Source organism: Marmota marmota, unplaced genomic scaffold (assembly GCF_001458135.2).
Source record: "Marmota marmota marmota unplaced genomic scaffold, marMar, whole genome shotgun sequence".
NCBI lineage: Eukaryota > Metazoa > Chordata > Mammalia > Rodentia > Sciuridae > Marmota > Marmota marmota.
Window position 1 is genome coordinate 6,538,399 of NW_026000169.1, and position 20,258 is coordinate 6,558,656.

Genomic DNA, 20,258 nt, shown 5'->3' on the forward strand with positions numbered 1-20,258 from the left:
GAATGAATCTGGAATAAAGACTTAGATTAGTGCCTCATTATAGATATCACCAGGAATAATAACATTACCCAGAAAGAATATATTGGAGTAATGACAGATAGACCTACATGTGAGGAACATTAACACTTAACTTACAAGCAAAAGTAAAAAGAACCTGAAATAAGAGATGTCAGGACAAATGGAGGAGAAACTGAGATATAATAAAAAAGCAAATGAAAAAGAAACCATCACCAAAAATCAAATACCTAGATAAAGGCCAAGGAAATCCCTACAGGATTTGGAAAGAAAGACATTTTTAAAAAAGGAAAAACATTGTTAGAGATAGAAATAAGAGGATCTTCCAGGGACAATAAGTATGAACATGCAAGTGGTGGATCATAAAGTGAGTAGAAAAAGAAGTGGAACTGGTGTGAGTTCAGGCAACTCTTCCCTTACACTAGTTTACGTCAGGGAAGAGAAATATGTCACAGGATATTAATGACAAAGTGTCATTTATGTGTGAATAGGTTTTGCAGGTTTGACTCATCTGTCCATTAGTTATTAACATAGAGAGAGTTGACCACTTTTTGCACAGATAAGAAAAAGGATGAAGATGCTTAGTTATCTATAGAATGTTCCACAAGGTTCCCATGAGGTGAAGAGAATAGAATCTAGGACATAAATAAGAATCTCATTAAATGATTTTCTAGTGCTGCCGTAACAAAATACCACAAACTGGGTATTTAAAAACAAGACTCTCACTCTCCTTATACTGCCGACAGCTAGAAGTCTGAAATCAAGGTATCTGCAGGGTTGGTTCCTTCTGATGGCTGTGAGAGGAGAATCAGTTTCAGGTCTGTCTTCCTGGCTTGCACATAGCCATCTTCTCCCTGTGTCTCTTCACATTATCTTCCCTCTATGTGTGTCTGTGTCCAATAACCTTTTTTGATCAGGACACCAATCATGTTGGATTAGCCGCTCACCCTACTCCTGGATGAGCTCATCATAACTGACATAGCTACATTGGCAATGGCCCTATTTCCAAAACAGATCATATTATGAGGTCCTGGGAACTAGCACTTCAATATGTGGATTTGGTGCAGAGATTCAACTCAACCTGTAACAGATGGAAAGCAAGACATTTGTTCCACTGATATTAGAAGAAAAGAGAAAGCATCACTGTGTGAGTCTGCAGATTTTATGGCAGGAAATTTAGGAATTTCCATCTGCGTTTTGTATTCTCTGAAGTGGAGACAAAGTCATTGGCAGAGGAGACAGAGTTGGAAGTTAAAATATCCTAAGGGAGGTTTGAAAGAGCCATTGCACAGAATGAGAGAGACGGCTGACCAGGCAGCCTGTGAGGCAGCTTTGACAGTTACTGCATCAGACTATAAGTAGAGGAAATAATCAATTATTCAGTGTGCCCTTTATATAATAATGTAAAATCTCCTGGGGGAGGCTACTTTGGTTATATAATGGCTTACAACAAAATGTGTGACAATTCAGTAAAGAAAAGCTCTTCTCAGATTCACCAATCAGCCATTCATTTGGAGCTTGAGTTCAATGCCAGTTTGTGATCATTCCTATTTTTATAGATGAAATTATATATAACTGGAATTTCCATTAAAGTATTTGATGTAATATGTTTCCTCCCCTAAGTTGTTCTCTAAAGAGAGAGATCACCTTATACATCTCTCTGGTTCTAAATACCCCAAACCTTCCTCCATGCCAGAGATTGCAGCAGGCACCCAGTAACAGATGGAAACTTCAGTAGTGGTTACTGGATGAGTGAGTATCTGTGTCCTGCGAGGAGTAATTTTTCTCAGAAAGCCTGTCCAAAGATATATCTTTTCTCAAAGAGGGAGGTGTAAGATTCAAGTATAATTTAAAATTCCAGAATGTAAACATTTATGGTGCACTCTTGAAGAAATGTAACCTCATAAAAGATGGTCTGACTTAGGGTAAAATGACTTTGAATTAGTATTTTGAATGATTATTGAATTAGTAAATTTATAAGTTCTCTGCTTTTGAAATCTATAACAGGCATCTCTAAAAAGATCACATATAAGTGGCAATGTCTTCATACAACTGTGATCAGCATGTAAGAAATGAAGAGATATCATATTTTATCTTATTTTTCAGAGTGATTGTGTACTCAGTTTTTTCCTCTCTGAACCTGTGCAACATGCAGTTGAGGAACCTTCACTTTTGGACCTAGGCAAGTAGATATATCATTATTAATCTATGCAGTGGTTGAATTTCAATATAATTGTATAAAAATATCTAACTATAATATTTTTAATTTTCAAATTAAAATATCCTTTTAAGACCAAAGCCTTAATCATTTTTTCCTAACCATTTCTAAAGCATTTAACCCCTTTAGGATATGCTCTTCAAGTTGATTAAACTTAAGTGTATTTGTACAGCTGTAGTAGCTATATGTCACACTACTAATACATTTCAATTAATCAAGCACTGGGTTAAAATTGTCAGAGATAGAATTCCTGATTTCCCCTACAGGTAAGTCTTACAATATATATGGCAAAAATAGTGATCATGAGTTAATCTAGCAGATTCACTCTTAGTGTTTAATAATACTCAAATTTCTTTGCAGAATCTTACTGGGGTGCCAAAATAACCCAGTAAAATCACTCACCCTATTCTCTTCCACATGTGTACTATACTAATTCTAATTAACATTTCTATAATTTCTCTTAGATTAACAAAGACTCTTTTTGAAGGTTTTATCAATTTAAATGTTTGTAATATAATTCCATTGCAAAGAGCAGCCATCCAATAATATACCAGTTTTTAATCTCAGGATTTCCAAACCCATCGTTTGCTTTTCACTGACCTTTCAACTCTACCTTCATTTTATCTACATCCACCTTCTTATTCTCTGTGTCTAAGATTAGGCCCATCTGCTCATCACCCCTGCTATGTCTGACATCCTACTTAGTAGTAACTAAGTAGACTAGATCAGGTTGTGTAGCATAATTGTTTATTAAGTTGTATAACTGTTTGCATCTGCCTTGCTTCTCCTCGTCAGCTGAAAGTAACTTTAAATCAAGGAGTGACTTCTGCACTGTATGCTGCTCTTTATTTTACAAATTCTAAATCAGTGCAGGAGAACTGGACCTACTTTTTCCGTCCACACTTCGCTCATCATGTGACATCACTCTCCAAGATGCTTTGCTTGTATAGACAAACTATATACAATATTTAGTAAATAAGGCAATTTCTTATATTTTACAGCACTTCCCCAAGGAATAATTATGCCCATAGTATAAAATATTTCTATTTTTTGTCATAATTCACAAATAACTATCTTTTAAAAATACTGACTGGAGAGATTTTTCTGTTTACAATATGAACATAAAGTATCCAAATTTTGAAAACTAAAACAAGCATGAGGTGGTAGAATTCTAGAGATTTTAGTCAAAAATAGAACTAGTTAGTCTATTCCACCATTAAACTTCCTCAGGAAAATATTTTCTCTGTTTCAAGAAATTTAACTTCTGATCGTTGTCAAAAATTTTAGTTTTGCTTATAGCATTATTTCTTTGAAAGATATTTGGAAATACATATGCAGACAAAATATTAGGATTATCTTTACAAGAACTAAAGTGGTTGGTTGAGAATTTTTTCCTACATTTTCAAATTTCTCACATCTTCAGTACTCCAGATTTGTTTCAGCAGTGACGAATGACAAAATATTTGATTCTAGATATTTTTAGATTATAGGCTACTTATTGAACATTACCTATTATCTTAAATGATAGAACCACAGCTTCCAAGCAGAATATGCAAATTGCCACAACAAACAAGGATTAGCAGGAAGTTGTTCCTTGTTCTCTTCATATTATTTCCTCTTTCATATCTCTGAATGCTTAATCTTTTATCATAGAATAAAAGTTGATTCTAAGCAAGAAGTACATTTATTTTAAGCACTATTCTTGTTCATGAGCTGAAAATTTAAGTTTGTGTTGTTAAGTAATTAAAGGGAAAAATTATTCAAGTGTATTAAAATACTGTTTTATATAAAACAACCTTAAGTAAAAATCCCAGAATTTACCATTTGATCATCTCTACCAGTTAATTAAGAGGTGGATTCTGCATACCTGTGCACGTAGGCACATGACCTTTAAAGATTATCTTAACGGTACTGTGTCACACTGGGTCTGGAAGACACTAATCATCCTTTGCCTTTGCTCATTAACTAAACTTGGTAGACCAACAGAATTTATTTTTTCCAGTGACAATCCAATCATCCCTGTCCTCTACTAAAATCTTCCCCTTGGCAAGACCAACTTCATGCATTTGAGACCAGCACAGTCACAAAGGGTAGGGGATTAAGAAAGTCCTACACTTGGTTTAAAACTTTGGAGCCAGTTGAAATTCTTGGTAAGTTCTGAAAAGGTCTCTACAGTTTATTTTGCTCTAGACCTCACAAATATATAGTTAATAAATATTAAATTCCCTCACATGACATCTCAGCAGAATCTAGTACCCGCCAATTTCCCTTTCACAACTATCATCAGTTCATCTCCCCCTTCATTTCTGTCTTTTTCTAGTTCCTCAGTTAGGTGAACATCCTTAGTACCTCACCAATGCAAGCCTCTGCCTGGACCACTGGCTCCTATTCCTCTTTATCAATCCTTTCATGTGCCCTTCAGATTTTAACTCAAGAATCTTTGCTTTACTTTCCTGTGATGTTATTTCTTTAAAACACTGGTTTCAATGATGAATCTGGCACATTTGTTCTTTGCAACCTAGAAATCTCTGAAGGGATGATCCCTGTCTGTAGGCATACTATGGCATTCCCAAAGCCCAGCCCAGTATCTGGACTACTCTGGATGCTCAATAAATAATTCCTGAATAAATGGTTTATGACAGAAAGAACAACCATGGAAGATATTCTCTATCAACATAGTTTGTTTGTAAGTTTTATAAAAAGGACAAGAGACAGAAAATGAAAATTCAAAAGGATGCTGTTCCTTCCTACACTCATTACTTCATGTGAAAAGGCCCTGGCACAAGATAGTCAAGGCCTCCCAACCATAAGAGTTCTCTTAAAGTATCACCTGGGGACAAAAAGAAAAAGATCTTCCACAGATTATTACATTAAATATTATAGATGTTAGATTCAACCAAAGTACTAACCAGAAAGTAGCTAAATTTTATCTTAAGCAATATTTTTTAACTCCCTAATGACATGACCCTGTATGTTATTCAGAAATGGACAAGCCTCTGTGTCATGTAGTTTCGTATTACAGTAATAAAATACCTGATATAATCGACTTAAAAAGAGGAAAGGTGTATTTTGGCTCACAATTTTTGAGGTTTTGATCCATGGTCAATTGATTATGTTTCCTTTGGGCCCGTGGTGAGAAACTCTATCATGGTGGGATCATGTACATAAACAGAGCTGCTCACATCAAGGTGACTGAGAAGCAGAGAAAGAGGAAAAAGGGGTAGGGCTGAGGTTCCAGTAGTCCCTCAGGGCTCACTCCCAATGACTTAACTTCCTCCAGTAGGTCTCCTCTCCTACAGATTCTACCACCTCCCAACAGCACCACGGGTTGAGGACCAAGCCTTCACCACATGGGCTTTTGATGAATATATACCCAAAACATACAGCTTCCAGGCCAAATAATACTTCACACACACGGAAATAAAATAATCTATTGGCTACCACTAAACAGCTCTGACACACAAAAGACAGATTTTTATCAAAGTACAGACATAAAAACATAGGCAATGGAGTAGAACATGTCGATGACAATTGTCAGGGTTAAGAGGATGAGTTAATGAGCATGTTTAGACAACATTGATAATTAAAATGATTGCAAACACAAGCTTTCAATCATTACCCCACATTACTACTTCCACTTTGAGGGGTTAATTTAAAAAGGAACTTTTGTCATTCAGTACATGGTCTCACTGGCTAATCGGCTAGTTACTTGCTCTGGACAAAGCCAGATTGATTACGGAATTTGATTTTTCACTTTAAATTTTAATGATATGCTGTTTGATAGGTGGAATAAGCTCTGGTGCCTATGATACAGCAGGGTGAACATAATTAACAATAATATATCTCAAAATATTGAGAAGAGAGAATTTTTAATGTACTCACCATAAAGAAATGATAAAAGTCTAAGGTGCTGGGTATACTAATGGATAACTGAATTGATCACTATCCAGATAATGTATACATGAATCAAAACACCACACTGTACCTTATAAATATGCACAAATATTATGTGTCAACAAAAAATAACAAAAATGTTAGTGATATGGGAGGACAAGAAGGGAAAGAAAGAAATATTTGTATTAAGTTGTTTTAGAAATATTAAACTTGAAGCTTTAAAACCATATCAATTTTTGCTATATTATAGCATATATCCTTGTGTTTTTAATTAGGAAAATATTTTAAACTTACTTGTGACTTATCTAGGAAAGATGGAAAGAAGACAAATTAAAGGGCTTTCTTTAATTACTTCATTGCTAACAGCTGGCTGTTGAAGGATATCACCAAAACCCAAGAAATCATGCAATAAATTTATGCATATGTAATGTTAGTGTTAGGGAAATGCTAAGAAAATTCACAACACTGAATAACCGGGTGGTAAATGCAAATAGAGCAAGAAAGATGATGCACACTGACTTGATTCTATTAAGTAACAAATACCGTCAAAAGAACTAAAAGTCTAAGGCTATTAAACAAAGGTAAATACCAAAAACAATATTGCAACTTTCCTAAATATCACAAATATCTAAAAGTTAAAAAAACAATTAGTGAAAGACTTTCTTTAAAGACAGAATAACAAAAGTATAAAATAATAAGATCCAAGAGAAAGCATATTACTAAGTGTAAATGGGCTTAAATTATCTATTAAAGATTTTTTTCAAACTGGAGGAAAAATGCAAATAACAACTCTATAGATAATGTGAAAATATGTCTAAAATGAAGTGATTTTTTAAAAGTTTGAAAATTATAATATAGCTACAGGTATTTTAGGTAAATATAATGAAAAAAATCAGTGATTACAATTTTTAAAATTTTTTTTAATTGTAGTCAGACACAATACCTTTATTTTATTTATTTATTTTTATATGGTGCTGAGGATCAAACCCAGGGCCTCCTACATGCTAGGAGAGCGCTCTACCACTGAGCCACAACCCATCCCTAGTGGTTACAATCTTAATAAAGAAGATGGTGTTTAGGCCAAAAAACATTCATGCAAACAAAGAACAAAACTTAAATTATAGTGAGTATAATTCTCAAATAAATATATGAGCAGTTCTGACTGCATATCAAATAATATGGCAGCAACATACATAAAGCAGAAATTATGAAATACACAAGGAGAAACACAAAATCACATTAGCAGTAGGATAGTCTTCCAATTTATGAAAGACCAAATTAAATAAAGTAGATCCACAGAAAATCTGAATAATAAAGTTGATAAAGCAAAAATTGATGAATTTATGTCAAATTCTTTATCTTGAAAATAGAGAATATATATCCTCTTCAAGTGCCTGTGAGCCTTCATGAAAATAGAGTCTATATTAGGCCACAAAAGAATTTCAGAAAATTTCTCAAAGTAAAAATATTACATATAATATCATCAAAACATAATACAGTAAAGTGAAAATTTTATACGTTTCAGAATCTTAGAAAATGCTTAAGTTTGAGAGTTAAAAAATGTCTCTTGAACAACTTTTGGAACAAAAGGAATTACAAACCAAATTTGCAAAATTTCTAAGAAATAACTAACAATGAAATATTGCATTTAAGACATTATGAGAGAAACAAAAAGCAATACTCAGAGGAAAATTGGAATAATTGGAAGAGCCACAAAACAAAAGAAAAAAGGGGGCAGGAGGGCTAAATGAAGCGGATAATAATGCCATAGACCACAGAAAACAGCAGAAGTAATAAGTAATTCAGAAATAAAAATAAACAATAAAATAAATCACTATGTAACCTTCATAAAAGAGTGGGGGAGATGGGGTGAAGACAAATACCCAAAATACAAAGGTGCATGAACCAGCCAAAGAAAGAGATGAAATTAAAGAATAATAAGAGATGACCTGTTCACCTCCACAAAAATAAATCTGTAAGCCTGCCTGAAATTGATTATTTTCTCAGAAAATACAATTTGCTCATCCCAGAGAAGATGATTCTAAGAGATTGTTTGATCAAATAAATATAAAAAGTTTCCCAAAGTACCCAAAATTTTATAGCTTTTTAAAAAGTAGCCTGGTGAGTGATTTTTTTTTCTGAAGAATCAGATAGTTACACTGGCATTTAAACAATTCAAGAGCAAAAAAAAAAAAAAAAGAAAGAAATAGGTGGATCTTTCCACATTATTTTTTGAAGCATATAAAGCATTCATGCGAGGAGCTTCAAGAATTACAAGGGTTGCAAATAAGAAAGCACAGCCCAATCTCACTTATGAATATCAATGGAAAATTCTAAATAAAATATTAGTCAAATAATCCATAAGCATACTAAAGAAATATAATTCATCATGACCAGAAATGCAAGAACAGTTCAATATTAGTATTATATATAAGGAGACCTAAGTAGAAAAATCATATAGTCACCTCTATGAACCCTAAAAATAAACTTGAGAAAATTTGATGACTTTCTTGATAAAACGTTAAATAAAATAAAAATTTGGTTCCAAAGGCATAGAACAGTTGACTTGTTCTTAATAGTAACCAAAGGCATAGAACAGTTGACTTGTTCTTAATAGGTCAATAAATATTTGTAAGATGGCAAATAAAATAGAAAAAGAATTTAGAAACATAAACTTTGGCAAGAGGACAAAACCAACATTATTTGCATGTAATGTGATAACATACTTAGGAAAGTAAGATTCAACTAAAAATCTATCACAAATAATAGAATTCAGTGAAAGAGTCAGATCCAAAATTGATGTATCAACATCTGTTGATACATGTATGTATGTGTTTGTGTGTGTGTGTGTATGTGTGTTGTGTAACTGGTTAGACTATTTAAAAGAATAAAAGATCTTATTTACAATGATAACAGGAAAAAAAGGCCTAGGAATAATTTAAGAGGAAATGTGTAAGCTCTGATAAATAAAGCATTTTAACACAATTGAGGCATTTGAAAGACATTGTGAACAAATGGGAAGACACATCATGCTGTTGAGTAAAAAGATTCAATAACTTAGATGTCAGATATTTCCAATTAATTTTGAAATATAATGTAATTCTTTTAAAAAAAGTTTTAACTAGATAACCTAATTCTACAGTTCATAAACAAAACAAAGAAAAATGAGGAAAACTTAATAAGAGCAGAGCATTTGGGGAAGACAAGCCCTACCAGATATAAAAACATAATACTACTGTAGTTTAAACATTGTGGTCCTGGCACATAAATAAATTAATGAATAGGTGAAGCATATTAGAATGCTCATAGATAGAGGCAAATACATAGAGAATTTAGCATGTGATCAAAACACTAAGGCAAAATTCAGTAATATTAGGATAATATACTTCACACTATATGCCAGAATAAGTAGCTAATAGAGGAAAGATTTTAAATGTAAATAATAAGCAATGAAATTTTAAATGTAAATAATATATGTGATAAGGAAAACAGAAAAATCCATCATCATCTTAAATGGATAGCTATGACTGCAAATCCAGAAGCAGACCATTTTGCCTGGCATCAAACAGATTACAAAGAAAAAAAAGCTAAGATAAATGACAAAATTGTTAAAAATATTTTCAATTCACAAAGTCCAGGATTATCTAACACATAACCGTCTCTTACAAAAAGGTAAGGAAGAGACCAACAACCAAGTAGAATATTGAATAAAGAACATGGAAAGATAATCCACACACAAAGAAATATAAGTGGCTGTTAACAAAATGAAAAGATACTCAACCTCACTCATAAAAGAAATGCAAATTAAATTATAATGATACCACTTTTTCTCATCAGATTGGCAAAATCCCAAAAATTTAATTAACGGACTTGGTGATAAATCAGCAGGCCGCCTGGTGGAAATGCAAATTGGTACAAGCCCCTTGGAAGGCAATTTGGCAACATTTAACAGAAGTACAAATGCTAATACTCTTTGACCAGCAAGTCTGCTGCTAAAATTTTATTCTACGATATTTGTGTACAGGTACAACATGACACGTACAAGAGGATACGTTGCGGTGTAATTGCAATAGCTACAAAACTCAATGGGGAACTGATTAAATATATTATGGCACTTCCACATAATTGAAACTATACATTTTTAAAAACCTGTATTATTGATAGGAAAATATCTCCAAGATCTCTGTGCAGAGTAATAAATGTACTGTGCCTTTTATGGAAAAGCAGGAAAACAATTATTTATTCGCAGATGCTTACATGGAACAACTCTTAACAGAATATGTGTTCTTCTGTGGAAAAATATATGGGGAAGTGAGGGATTTGGATGGATAACTGTTAGGAATGGGAGGAGGACTTCTTACTATGTACATTTAAAATATTTTTAATTTTTTAATCACATGTATATGTTATCATCTTAATAAATTTTGAAATGTTATATTTAATGCTAGTGGATACACTATGCATAATACATTATGCAGAAATGCATTAGTTGTAGTGGTTTTATGCACATAAGCATCACAACACAATTATGCTTATGATTAATAATATTTTAACAGTTCTTGAGGTTATTATCGAGGATTAAATAAAGCATGGTAAAAATCCCCCAGACTAACTTGAAGCAGAAGGATCAAAATACTCTAGCAACTTCATGTCCACATCAAGCTGTTCTCAAATTTTCCTTCTTAGGCTCTTAATTTAAACTAGTTCACTTATGCTGTGGTCCTCTTTTTGCCCCTTTGCAACACAATTTTTATCAAATACTGCCTTTGGATATCATTTAATCCTGAACCATTTATTGTCTGCATGATCTTGAACCAAGTTCCTTTGTTTCCTATGTGTAAGATGGGGATAAGACAAACTGTAGATTTGCTATGAGGACTTGGTGAGTGACATACTTAAAGCTCTTACCCTAGCACACAGTAAAAGCTAGAGAAAAAAGAATTCCCTCTGCTACTAGGACATTGACTTTTAAGACTTCCTGCTGGCCCAGTTTTCACTGGGTTCTAAACTCAGGCATGTTTTCATGGAAACTTGGGTTACTAATTTGCTGAGTGGTCTAGAGTAGAATATTATCTTCAATGTGCTCAAGTAGCAATTGTATCTTTACTATTTAGGGCCTCAGCCATAAATTTAGGTATATTCCCTACCTTTGAATTAAAACTCCTCTGACTAATTATATTGAGTATTTACTTAATAATTCTTTCACAATTTAATTAAAATACAATATTCATTGTGCACTAAAATATCATCTGCACTTTTAGCACCTTCACACCAAAAATTCAACATTTTTATGAAAAGTAATTTTCCTAAGAACTACACTCAGAATTAACTTACAGTGTCTCTTAGTCATTGTGATAAAGATATTTTAAGTGATGTTTTATTATATTAATATAATAAACATTTCACTTGTAAGAAATACTCTTTTCATTGTCTATAATCCACATTATTATCAGTAAAATTAGTTGATTTTATTACCTATATATGATAAGTAAACTACTGGAAAAACTGATAATGGGATTTTGGGAAGGAAAGATACTGCTCTGATGTTATTTCCAAATATTAGAAAAGATTAGAGAATTAGGATTGATTATCAGAAAAGAACATGAACCATAGTGAGTTCACAGGTGAACACTGACAAGTTTCTTCTCACTAAATTCCCTTAGAAAAAAAGACAATCAGAGACTATCAAAGGAAGTTTTAAAAAATTGGAAATTATGCCTATTGGTCTATGAATCAGAAATTTTTTAATGAAAAAAATACTAACATTCATTTTAATCATGTAATGCAAAGAAAACTTGACGTTACTTTTGTTATTAAATAAATGTTCAATGTATAGATTATAAACCAAACATTGGCTTATGTCCCTTGGAGAAATAGGAAAAGAAGAAAAACATGAGATAGATTGCAATCCACTAAATAAATTGAGCTATATAAACATTAAATGATGAGAGCAGTGCTGGAGGTGTTCAAGGAAAAGTGACAACAGAAACTATTCTGCATTTTAATTAGGCCTTAAAGAAAGATAGCAGTTCAATAGCCAACAAAGATGGACAAGATCATTGCAAAGGAAGGGAATGAGAAAAAAGAAATGATGGAGAGTGTCTGCAAAATTAAACATGTGGACTTCAGCACAGAAGAATAGTTGGAAATAAAACAGAGAGATGAGAAGCAGCAATACCAGGCTAAGAAATTTGGACGTTTTTCATAAGCAATGGAAATCTATGAAAAGCACTTTGATCAAAAGAGTCATTTTATAAAAGTTCCTATAGGAAATTTTACCTGTAGCTGAGGATAAATGAATTGGGGTTCTAGAGGGACAGTAAGAGAGTGTTCCAATAGTTCAGGCAAGAAGTTTACACCTGGGTCTGAATTAGGGTCTAGGGGACAAGAAAGAAAGAAGGGAGCACAGATATATAGAGAAAGGCGATCAGTAATTGCAAACAGCTATTGGGTGCTTAGTAAGCGACTTAGAATCATCTGAATTATCCAGCAATAGGTAACTTTTATCTTCATTTCACTGAAAGTTGATCGTCTTAGCCATAATGACGTGACGTGGTCACAATTAGTGCTGGGACTTGCTCCTAAATTTCACTGACTTCAAAAGCCCACATTTTTAACCTCTATGATTTCTAATACTTTAAGCTCATTATCCTGAGCATTAAGGAGAAAATTGGAGCCAAAAACGAGGTTTCAAGCTTAAGTAATTGTGAAAATAATGGTTATCAATCAAAATAAAACATGGAACATTAGAAGAAAGAGTTAATTCAGGAAGATTAGGCACAAATCCCACCTCTAACTAAACAACCCTGCCTCCTGACAAGTATTAAGATTTCAACATTATCTGAAAAAAATGTGTCTTTAACATATTATTTATTGGTCCTATTTTAGACTTTAAATGTTTGATTTATTCTGTCATGAGCTCCTTCCAACTTAATTCACTGAAATTCTGTTGTTTTCTCAGGTGAGAAGTTTCCAGACAAGAATCCTAAGGTACAGTTAGTGATATCGTATGAGGATATGAAGCTGACCATACTTGTGAAACACATGAAAAACATTGTAAGTTTATAATACATAAGAAGAAACATATAATCCTACTTTCAAAAATCATTTGCCTCCTCCGGGCAATTAGTGTCAACCTTACTAAGAGGAATGGGTCTAGCAGCCAAGTTTAAATAAGGAACAATGAGCCAATTATAGTGGTTTTTTTGTTTTTGTTTTTTTTTTTAATCTCAGTGTGATTGCAATCCTTAGGCTAAAACTACAAAATATTTCACAGGGAAAGTCCTAGGATGAAAATTGGATTTTATGCAAAAATCAAGTGTCAGGAAAAATCTAATGAATAGGCTCTGAGAAATCAGGAATAGCTTAGGGATTAAGGGCTTAAAAACAACAACAACAACAACAACAAGGTTGGGTCCTAAGAATTTCTATCTTATCCTGTGGAAGATGTGAAAGATGGACTCTCTTTGACAGTAGCTTCTTTGTGAAGCTAAGCATTCCTAGGGTTTCCTGACAGATTCTAATTGTATTCTGAGTTTATACAATCAATTTAGCTACCAGTTACCATCTTTGGTGTTTGGAATTTTGTTGTTATTGTTTATGTTTTTTTTATGTTGTTGTTGTTTTGAGAATGGGAACCCCATCTTTGCATCTTCAGAACTGAAAGCAAATCTGGTTAGCTTCTGAGGATAACTAAAAGCTCCACTCTCTTACTACAATCCACTCAATATGGGTCAAATCACAGGTTAGGATAGTACTTGGACCTCATCATTAAGAAAGAGAGGGAGTCTCTGTACCACAAGTTAAGTGACTGATGATCTCAATCTAGGTGTAGTAAACAGAAAGGGTAACTAAACCTCACCAGCCCTGACATTCTTCCTGGACTCTTGCCCAAATAGGTACTCCACACAGCACAACTCCCCAGAAGACTGTACTGGATAAGAAAGTCAATAACACAATTTTGGCTCTCCTCTTTAGGCATATAAATCTCTCAGGATGCATTTGGAAGGATCTAAAGGAGCAAACCTTTCTCCCCATGACATGCATTTGATACACACCAAAACTTAATAAATATTTGTTCAATGAACAAATAAATGCCATAATTAGCATTTGTTACAACTATTCTAAACAGACATCCAAGGATGCTTATTAGTAAATCTGTGGTGTTCACAGTCAACAATATTTGTAATAATGGGGAAATATGTTTAAATTTTTTGTAGATCTTTTATTCATTGACACAATGATCTTTCATTGCTTTTGATAAGATATTGTTAAATGAGACTAGCATGTGTTTAAGAAACTCTTGTATTGGGAAATGAGATTTTTTTCAGAAATTATTTATAGCTAAAAGCATGTCCATGGTCTTTAGTGCCCATTATAAATATATGATAAAACAATATATGAAGAAATATTGTTAAGTCAAAAGAATTCACATACATATATGATATTTGGTTGTTGTCTTGAAAATAGTCCTCTTGAAAACTATATATTTGTTTCAGTGACGTTGTCATTTTTCAAAACCTTTTAGAGAATGCCTATGGAAATTGCTTTTAGATCTGGCATATAAACCACACAGGAAACTTGGTGATGCTATTCGATGGTCATGCCATATATTTGATCAAAAGCAATATTAAATAACTTGGTCACCCATTTCATTCACCAGATGAATTCTCAAATTACTTTTGACAGTCTTCAAAAATGAATTTTACACTCAGATGAAGTTTCACTACCAATGAGGGTATGAGGATATTCAAAGAGAATGTGATGCAGGCATAAAGGGTGAGAGGGAGGGAGAAAGAGCCAGAGTTTACGATGGAGATCAAGTTACAGGAAAAGTGACAAATGACCAAGTGAATCTAGAAAGAAAGGAAAACAAAACAAACAAAAATGAACATGTCCACGAGAGCTGTACTATTGCCAGTGCCCTCAGAATTGAAGTGATCAGGGAGGTAAAACTTCTTCATTCCGTCTACCTTCTGGTTCCCGCTCCTTCCTAGTCTCTTTAACACTGAGAGATTTCAGTACCCTGAAATTCAGTTTTAGATCCCTTTTCTTTTTCTACATCTAGCTTCTTCATGGCTTTAAATATCCTTTCATGTCTTTTCTTCCCTATTGACAACTTCAGCTCAGAGTGCTTCCCTAAATTCATCATGGTATGTACAACTAATTACTCTTTGATGCCAGTGGAAATTCAGTAGGCTTCTCAGACTTAATCAAACTTCCAATGATGGCCCCCTCTAAACTTGCTTTTTTTCCAACCTTCTCATCTGGTAAATAGCACACTGGGCCTTTTGGTTGCTAAGGTTAAAGATCTTAATGTCATTCTCCCACAGCTACACCCATTTCATCAGCAAATTCTGTCAGTGTGCTTTTGAAATAAACCCAAATTCCCAACCCACTTTCCACCTCACTGCTACCATGGTTGCTTCAAGCCACCATCATCCCTCACCTAAATGACTGCTGTGGTCTCTCAACAGTTCTTGCTTTTGCCGTAATTCTTCATAATCTCCTCCTAACCTAGCCGCTAGAATATTCTTGGAGAACAAAGTCAGAGCCTATCATTACTTTCTTTATGTCCTTTTGGAGGAAGAGTCTCATATCACTTTCAATGAATGACAAGATAATTACTAATGGCTCATGAGGTGCTACTAATCTGGTTCCCTTGACCTCTCCATTAACTACCTCAGGCTCCCTCAACCACATCCATTCCAGCCTCAGTGACTTCCTTGCAGTTCCTTGAATAGAGCAAGTATGTTGGTGCCCCAGGAATATTATACCTGCTACTTTATCTATCTTGAATGCTCTTCTCTAGCCTTATGGATCAATATTCTCCATGGTTCAGTCTTACATGTCTCAAATGACTACATTTTTTGTCATCTTTTCAGGTTCTTCTCTGACACCTATGTGTAAAATTGTAACACCATCCCTCTTTGTGATCATTTACATCTTTCTTTCTTACTTAATTTTCTCACCTTCTCTGTATTAAATACATTGTAGTACTCAATGAATACTTTGTTAATTCAAGAATGCCAGATGCCTTCTCATGTGAACAACTAAGGTCGGGGATTTTTCTCACCTAAAAATCATCACAACAAAGTTTTCCCAAATTGCATTTTTTGCAGCTTCTTTCAAATGACCATTTTATTTCTTCTGTTTATTTGAAAACAGAGAGAGCATTTTAATATAAATGACATTGAGATCTATCTATAAATTCATATTTTCTTTTCTCATTTCAAGTTTTAGCTAATTTTTATTTATTTTTTGAGCCTTTAATATGTTCACATGCCAAAGTAATCAGACTAAAGAAGTTGTGCTTGATTTTATATTAATATTAAAATGAATTATTATGCCTGCGGTTCTGTTATATTTAATATTAAGTTTGATGAAAGGAATTGTTTATCTTATATTAAATCTTTGAAGCTTTGCTCTAAGAATTACTTCCCTCCTGTGAGATCACAAGCTAAAACAAAATTGCTAAAATTCTTTCCCCTTCAAAACAGCCCAATATGATTTACTTTACTGAACAGAGACTGACAAAACACTGCAATTATTTACAAGCTTGGCCAAGAGTTTTTAAATATATATATATATTGTTTTTAAATATATATATATAATATATATATATATTGCCGTTTATATGACAAAGACACATATAAAATCATTTAGATTTGAAATATTTTTTAAAAAAATCTCTGTCCCCTTTCCCACAAATCCCACTTTAAGATGCTCTCTTCCTTTGGCTTCTGCAGCATCTGTCCTGCCCTCATGGATGACCCTAGTCTGTGTGTCATTTGGGGGCTATTTTCTTCTCTCTGCACCAGGGTAGAACATGCCAAAGGCTCTAAAAGTAATCAGTAGGATGAAACCCTCTTCTGATATTGAATCTACCCACACTACCATCTTTTATACTGTAACAAGTAATTTAAAACTAGGAACAAGTAATGTCACAAAAACTGCAAACACCTTAAATATAGTCTTATTTGATTCTTTTATAAGATATAAGGAAAATAGCTGATATATATGAAAATTAGAAGAGAGACAAGTGGAGTCAAATATAAGAATCTTAAGGTACACACACAGAAACACATACACACAGGCATGTACACAGAGACACACACAAAATGTTTTATTACATTGTATTTTTTTATTTTAAATTTATCTTATAATTTTAATGTATATTAGCATAGCCTGGATTTAAAAAAATAAGGCTCCTGGGTATAACCTCCAGTGATTTTGATTCTATAAGTTTAAGATTAGATGCTACATCTGTGTTGTACCAATACCTCCTGGTCTCTACTCATTTTCTATACCAGTTTTTCTCTTGCTGCAAAACATGAGCATTGTATGAGGCTCACAAGCAAATGGACAGGGACCACACTTTCAGAAACATTTCTAGAGTTGCTAGCTACCACATCCATTGCACTCTGAATTACGTGTGAATTCTGGACTTAGCATCAAGTGAATTGTAATGCCTGTTGGAGTGGAAAAGAGAAAATTTAAAACTTGAGGTTAACTAAGCAGAGCTGTGGAAGTGGAGTGCAGATAATGGCAACACTGGGCACACATAAGAAACAAGATTCTGGGTATCCTCTCCAAACTGATCTGGCTAAGTCTACTGAATATCCCAACTCTAATTGTTTAATATCTAGATTCTTAAAGAAAACTCTAAAAACTGTTCCATCCTAGATGTATTTAAATCAAAATTAATGACAACTCCTTAATGAAGAATGATTTCTTTATAGCAATCATTCCATCAATTTTATTTGGCACATATTCCATAAATTTAAAAAAATGTTCTCCTGGAGTTGGCTCATTATGACATTGATCTCCCATTTCAAAGAATGAGATAAAAAAAAAAAAAAAGGATAGTGAAGAGGACCCAGCACTGCTGCATATATTCTAATGTGTTTCATGATACTTTAAGCCAAGGAAACAATGACCCTTCAAGGTTGCAAATTATTTCTTAATGAAGTGGACCCTAAACTCTTCTGTACACCTGATATCATTGATCTCTTTGGAACAGTCAACATCTTTAATGCCTCCTTTCTTCTGGAACTGTTTTCAAAGATCTCCATGAAACTGGACTGTCTCCACATTCTCCAACCTCTCTGACAACATTCTCGCTGAGGTTTCCTTACCTCTGATAAGTTTAAAATAGGTGATATACATGGTTACTTAATAAAGGGTGGCTTCACCCTTAACCCTTAAATGTGGAGATTTTCCAATATGCAGAGCTTGAACTGCTGAAACTAATTTTCAAAAAAAAAAAATCATCCAATCTGGAGACTTTGAAGATAATATGAATTACTCCTAAGTTTATAGGTGTATTTTTAATCTTTCTCTGAATTCCATTTACATATTTCCAACTGTTGATGGGCATTAACACTGTGGTATCTTGCATCTATTTAAACTCAAAAATTCTGAAATTCAGTCCTCTACTTTCCACTAAAACCAGGTTTCATTGTGAATTACTTATTTCTATAAGCTTTTGCCCCATCCTCAAGTAACCCCTAGTCAAAACTTCTCTGTTTTCTGTATTTCAACTCATTTTAACAAATATATAATCGTTGACAAATCCTTTTAATTTCTTTTTGCCTCTATTATTCTCAAAATCCTATTCAATATTCTCTATCATTTCATCTATGAATTTATTTGATTGATTGATGTGATATCATGTCTGTTTTCTTCTTCTTCTAATTCCTCCTGCACAAAACTGTATTTTTGTCATATCAATAAACAACTTTAATAGTCTCTGTAAAGTTCAACTTCTTTAGCTTACTACATAGGTACTAAACAATCTAGCTATAAAACACCTTTTATATTGCCCCAATACAAAACTTGTATTATATCTAGATGTTTCATTCGTCTTGACCAAACACCATCATTCTGTCCAGCCATGGCTTATTTCTATTTACCTTCTACACCCAGTGCAACCTTCCAGGTTCAACTGAAACCACTCATCTTCTCTGAAGCTCCAGGGCCACACTTGCTCCTGGTGAACTTTCCACCTTTGGAACTTCTTACACATAATACACATAACATTCATGTGACATTAATAGCCTATATCAGCTCTTGAAATTTTGATCATCTTATTTTATATAGTAGTTTCAATTGCATTGATAATTTCCTGAAAATAAAAAATGGTGAAATATATTTTGTGTATACTAAAGTGTTACTACAATACTCTTTTTTTTTCTCCAATATATTAATCTTTGTCTGAGGGGAACACCTATTTCTCCTCACCTGCATCTAAGCTCCTGCCTTCAAGGAGCAGAATGCAAGCAGAACCACCTTTCTTTTTACTTATTTATTTTTGTACATTAATCCTTTATTGGTTCATAATAGTTATATATAACAGTAGGATTCATTTTGATGCAATTATAAATGTGAGTAATATAATTTGTTCCAATTCAGCTCCCAGTACCTACCTTTCACCTTCCTCTTCTCCCTCCCCCTATTCTCTTTCTTCTACTCTACTGTTTTTTTCTACTTATTTACATTTTTAATTAGTTTCTTGTGGATATACATAATGAGGAGATTCACTGTAATATATTCATATATGTATATTGGAAAGTTAGTTCAGATTTATATCCTGTTTCTCCTCCCTCTTCCCACATCCCTTCATCCCTGATCTTTCTTTTATTTTGATGAAATTCCCACCCCCACCCTGTTTCTTTTTTCTCTCTTTTTCCTCCTTATTTTAGATCAACTTCCTCATACCAGAGAAAACATTCAATCTTTGACTTTCTGGGTCTGACTTATTTCACTTAGCATTATAGTTTCCACTTCTATCCATTTACCAGCAAATGGCATAATTTAATTATTTTATGGCTGAGTAATAATCTATTATGTATATATACCATATTTTCTTTATGTATTCATTTGTTGAAGGGCACCTAATTTGATTCCATAGTTTGGCTGTTGTGAATTTTGTGCTGCTATAAACACTGATGGCATCACTATAGTACGCTGATTTTAGATCCTTTGGAAATATATGGAGGAGTGAAATAGCTATGTCACATTATGGTTCCAGTCCTAGATTTTGAGGAATCTCCATACAGCTTTCCAGAGTGGTTGCTCTAGTTAGCAGTCCCACCAACAATGCATAAATGTACCTTTTTCCTTACATTCT

At 33.4% G+C, this 20,258-nt stretch overlaps 1 protein-coding gene across 3 annotated transcripts in view; it reads left to right on the forward strand.

The window, feature by feature from the left end:
- The window catches only part of Pik3c2g (phosphatidylinositol-4-phosphate 3-kinase catalytic subunit type 2 gamma), a 340,206-nt gene that overhangs the window by 290,876 nt on the left and 29,072 nt on the right, over nucleotides 1-20,258 (forward strand). For all 3 annotated transcript variants that reach the window (XM_048787228.1, XM_015498207.2, XM_048787229.1), the window contains 2 exons: nucleotides 2,122-2,197; nucleotides 13,089-13,183. In XM_048787228.1, coding sequence (XP_048643185.1) covers nucleotides 2,122-2,197; nucleotides 13,089-13,183 — 171 coding nt within the window. The remainder of the gene's footprint in view (nucleotides 1-2,121; nucleotides 2,198-13,088; nucleotides 13,184-20,258) is intronic.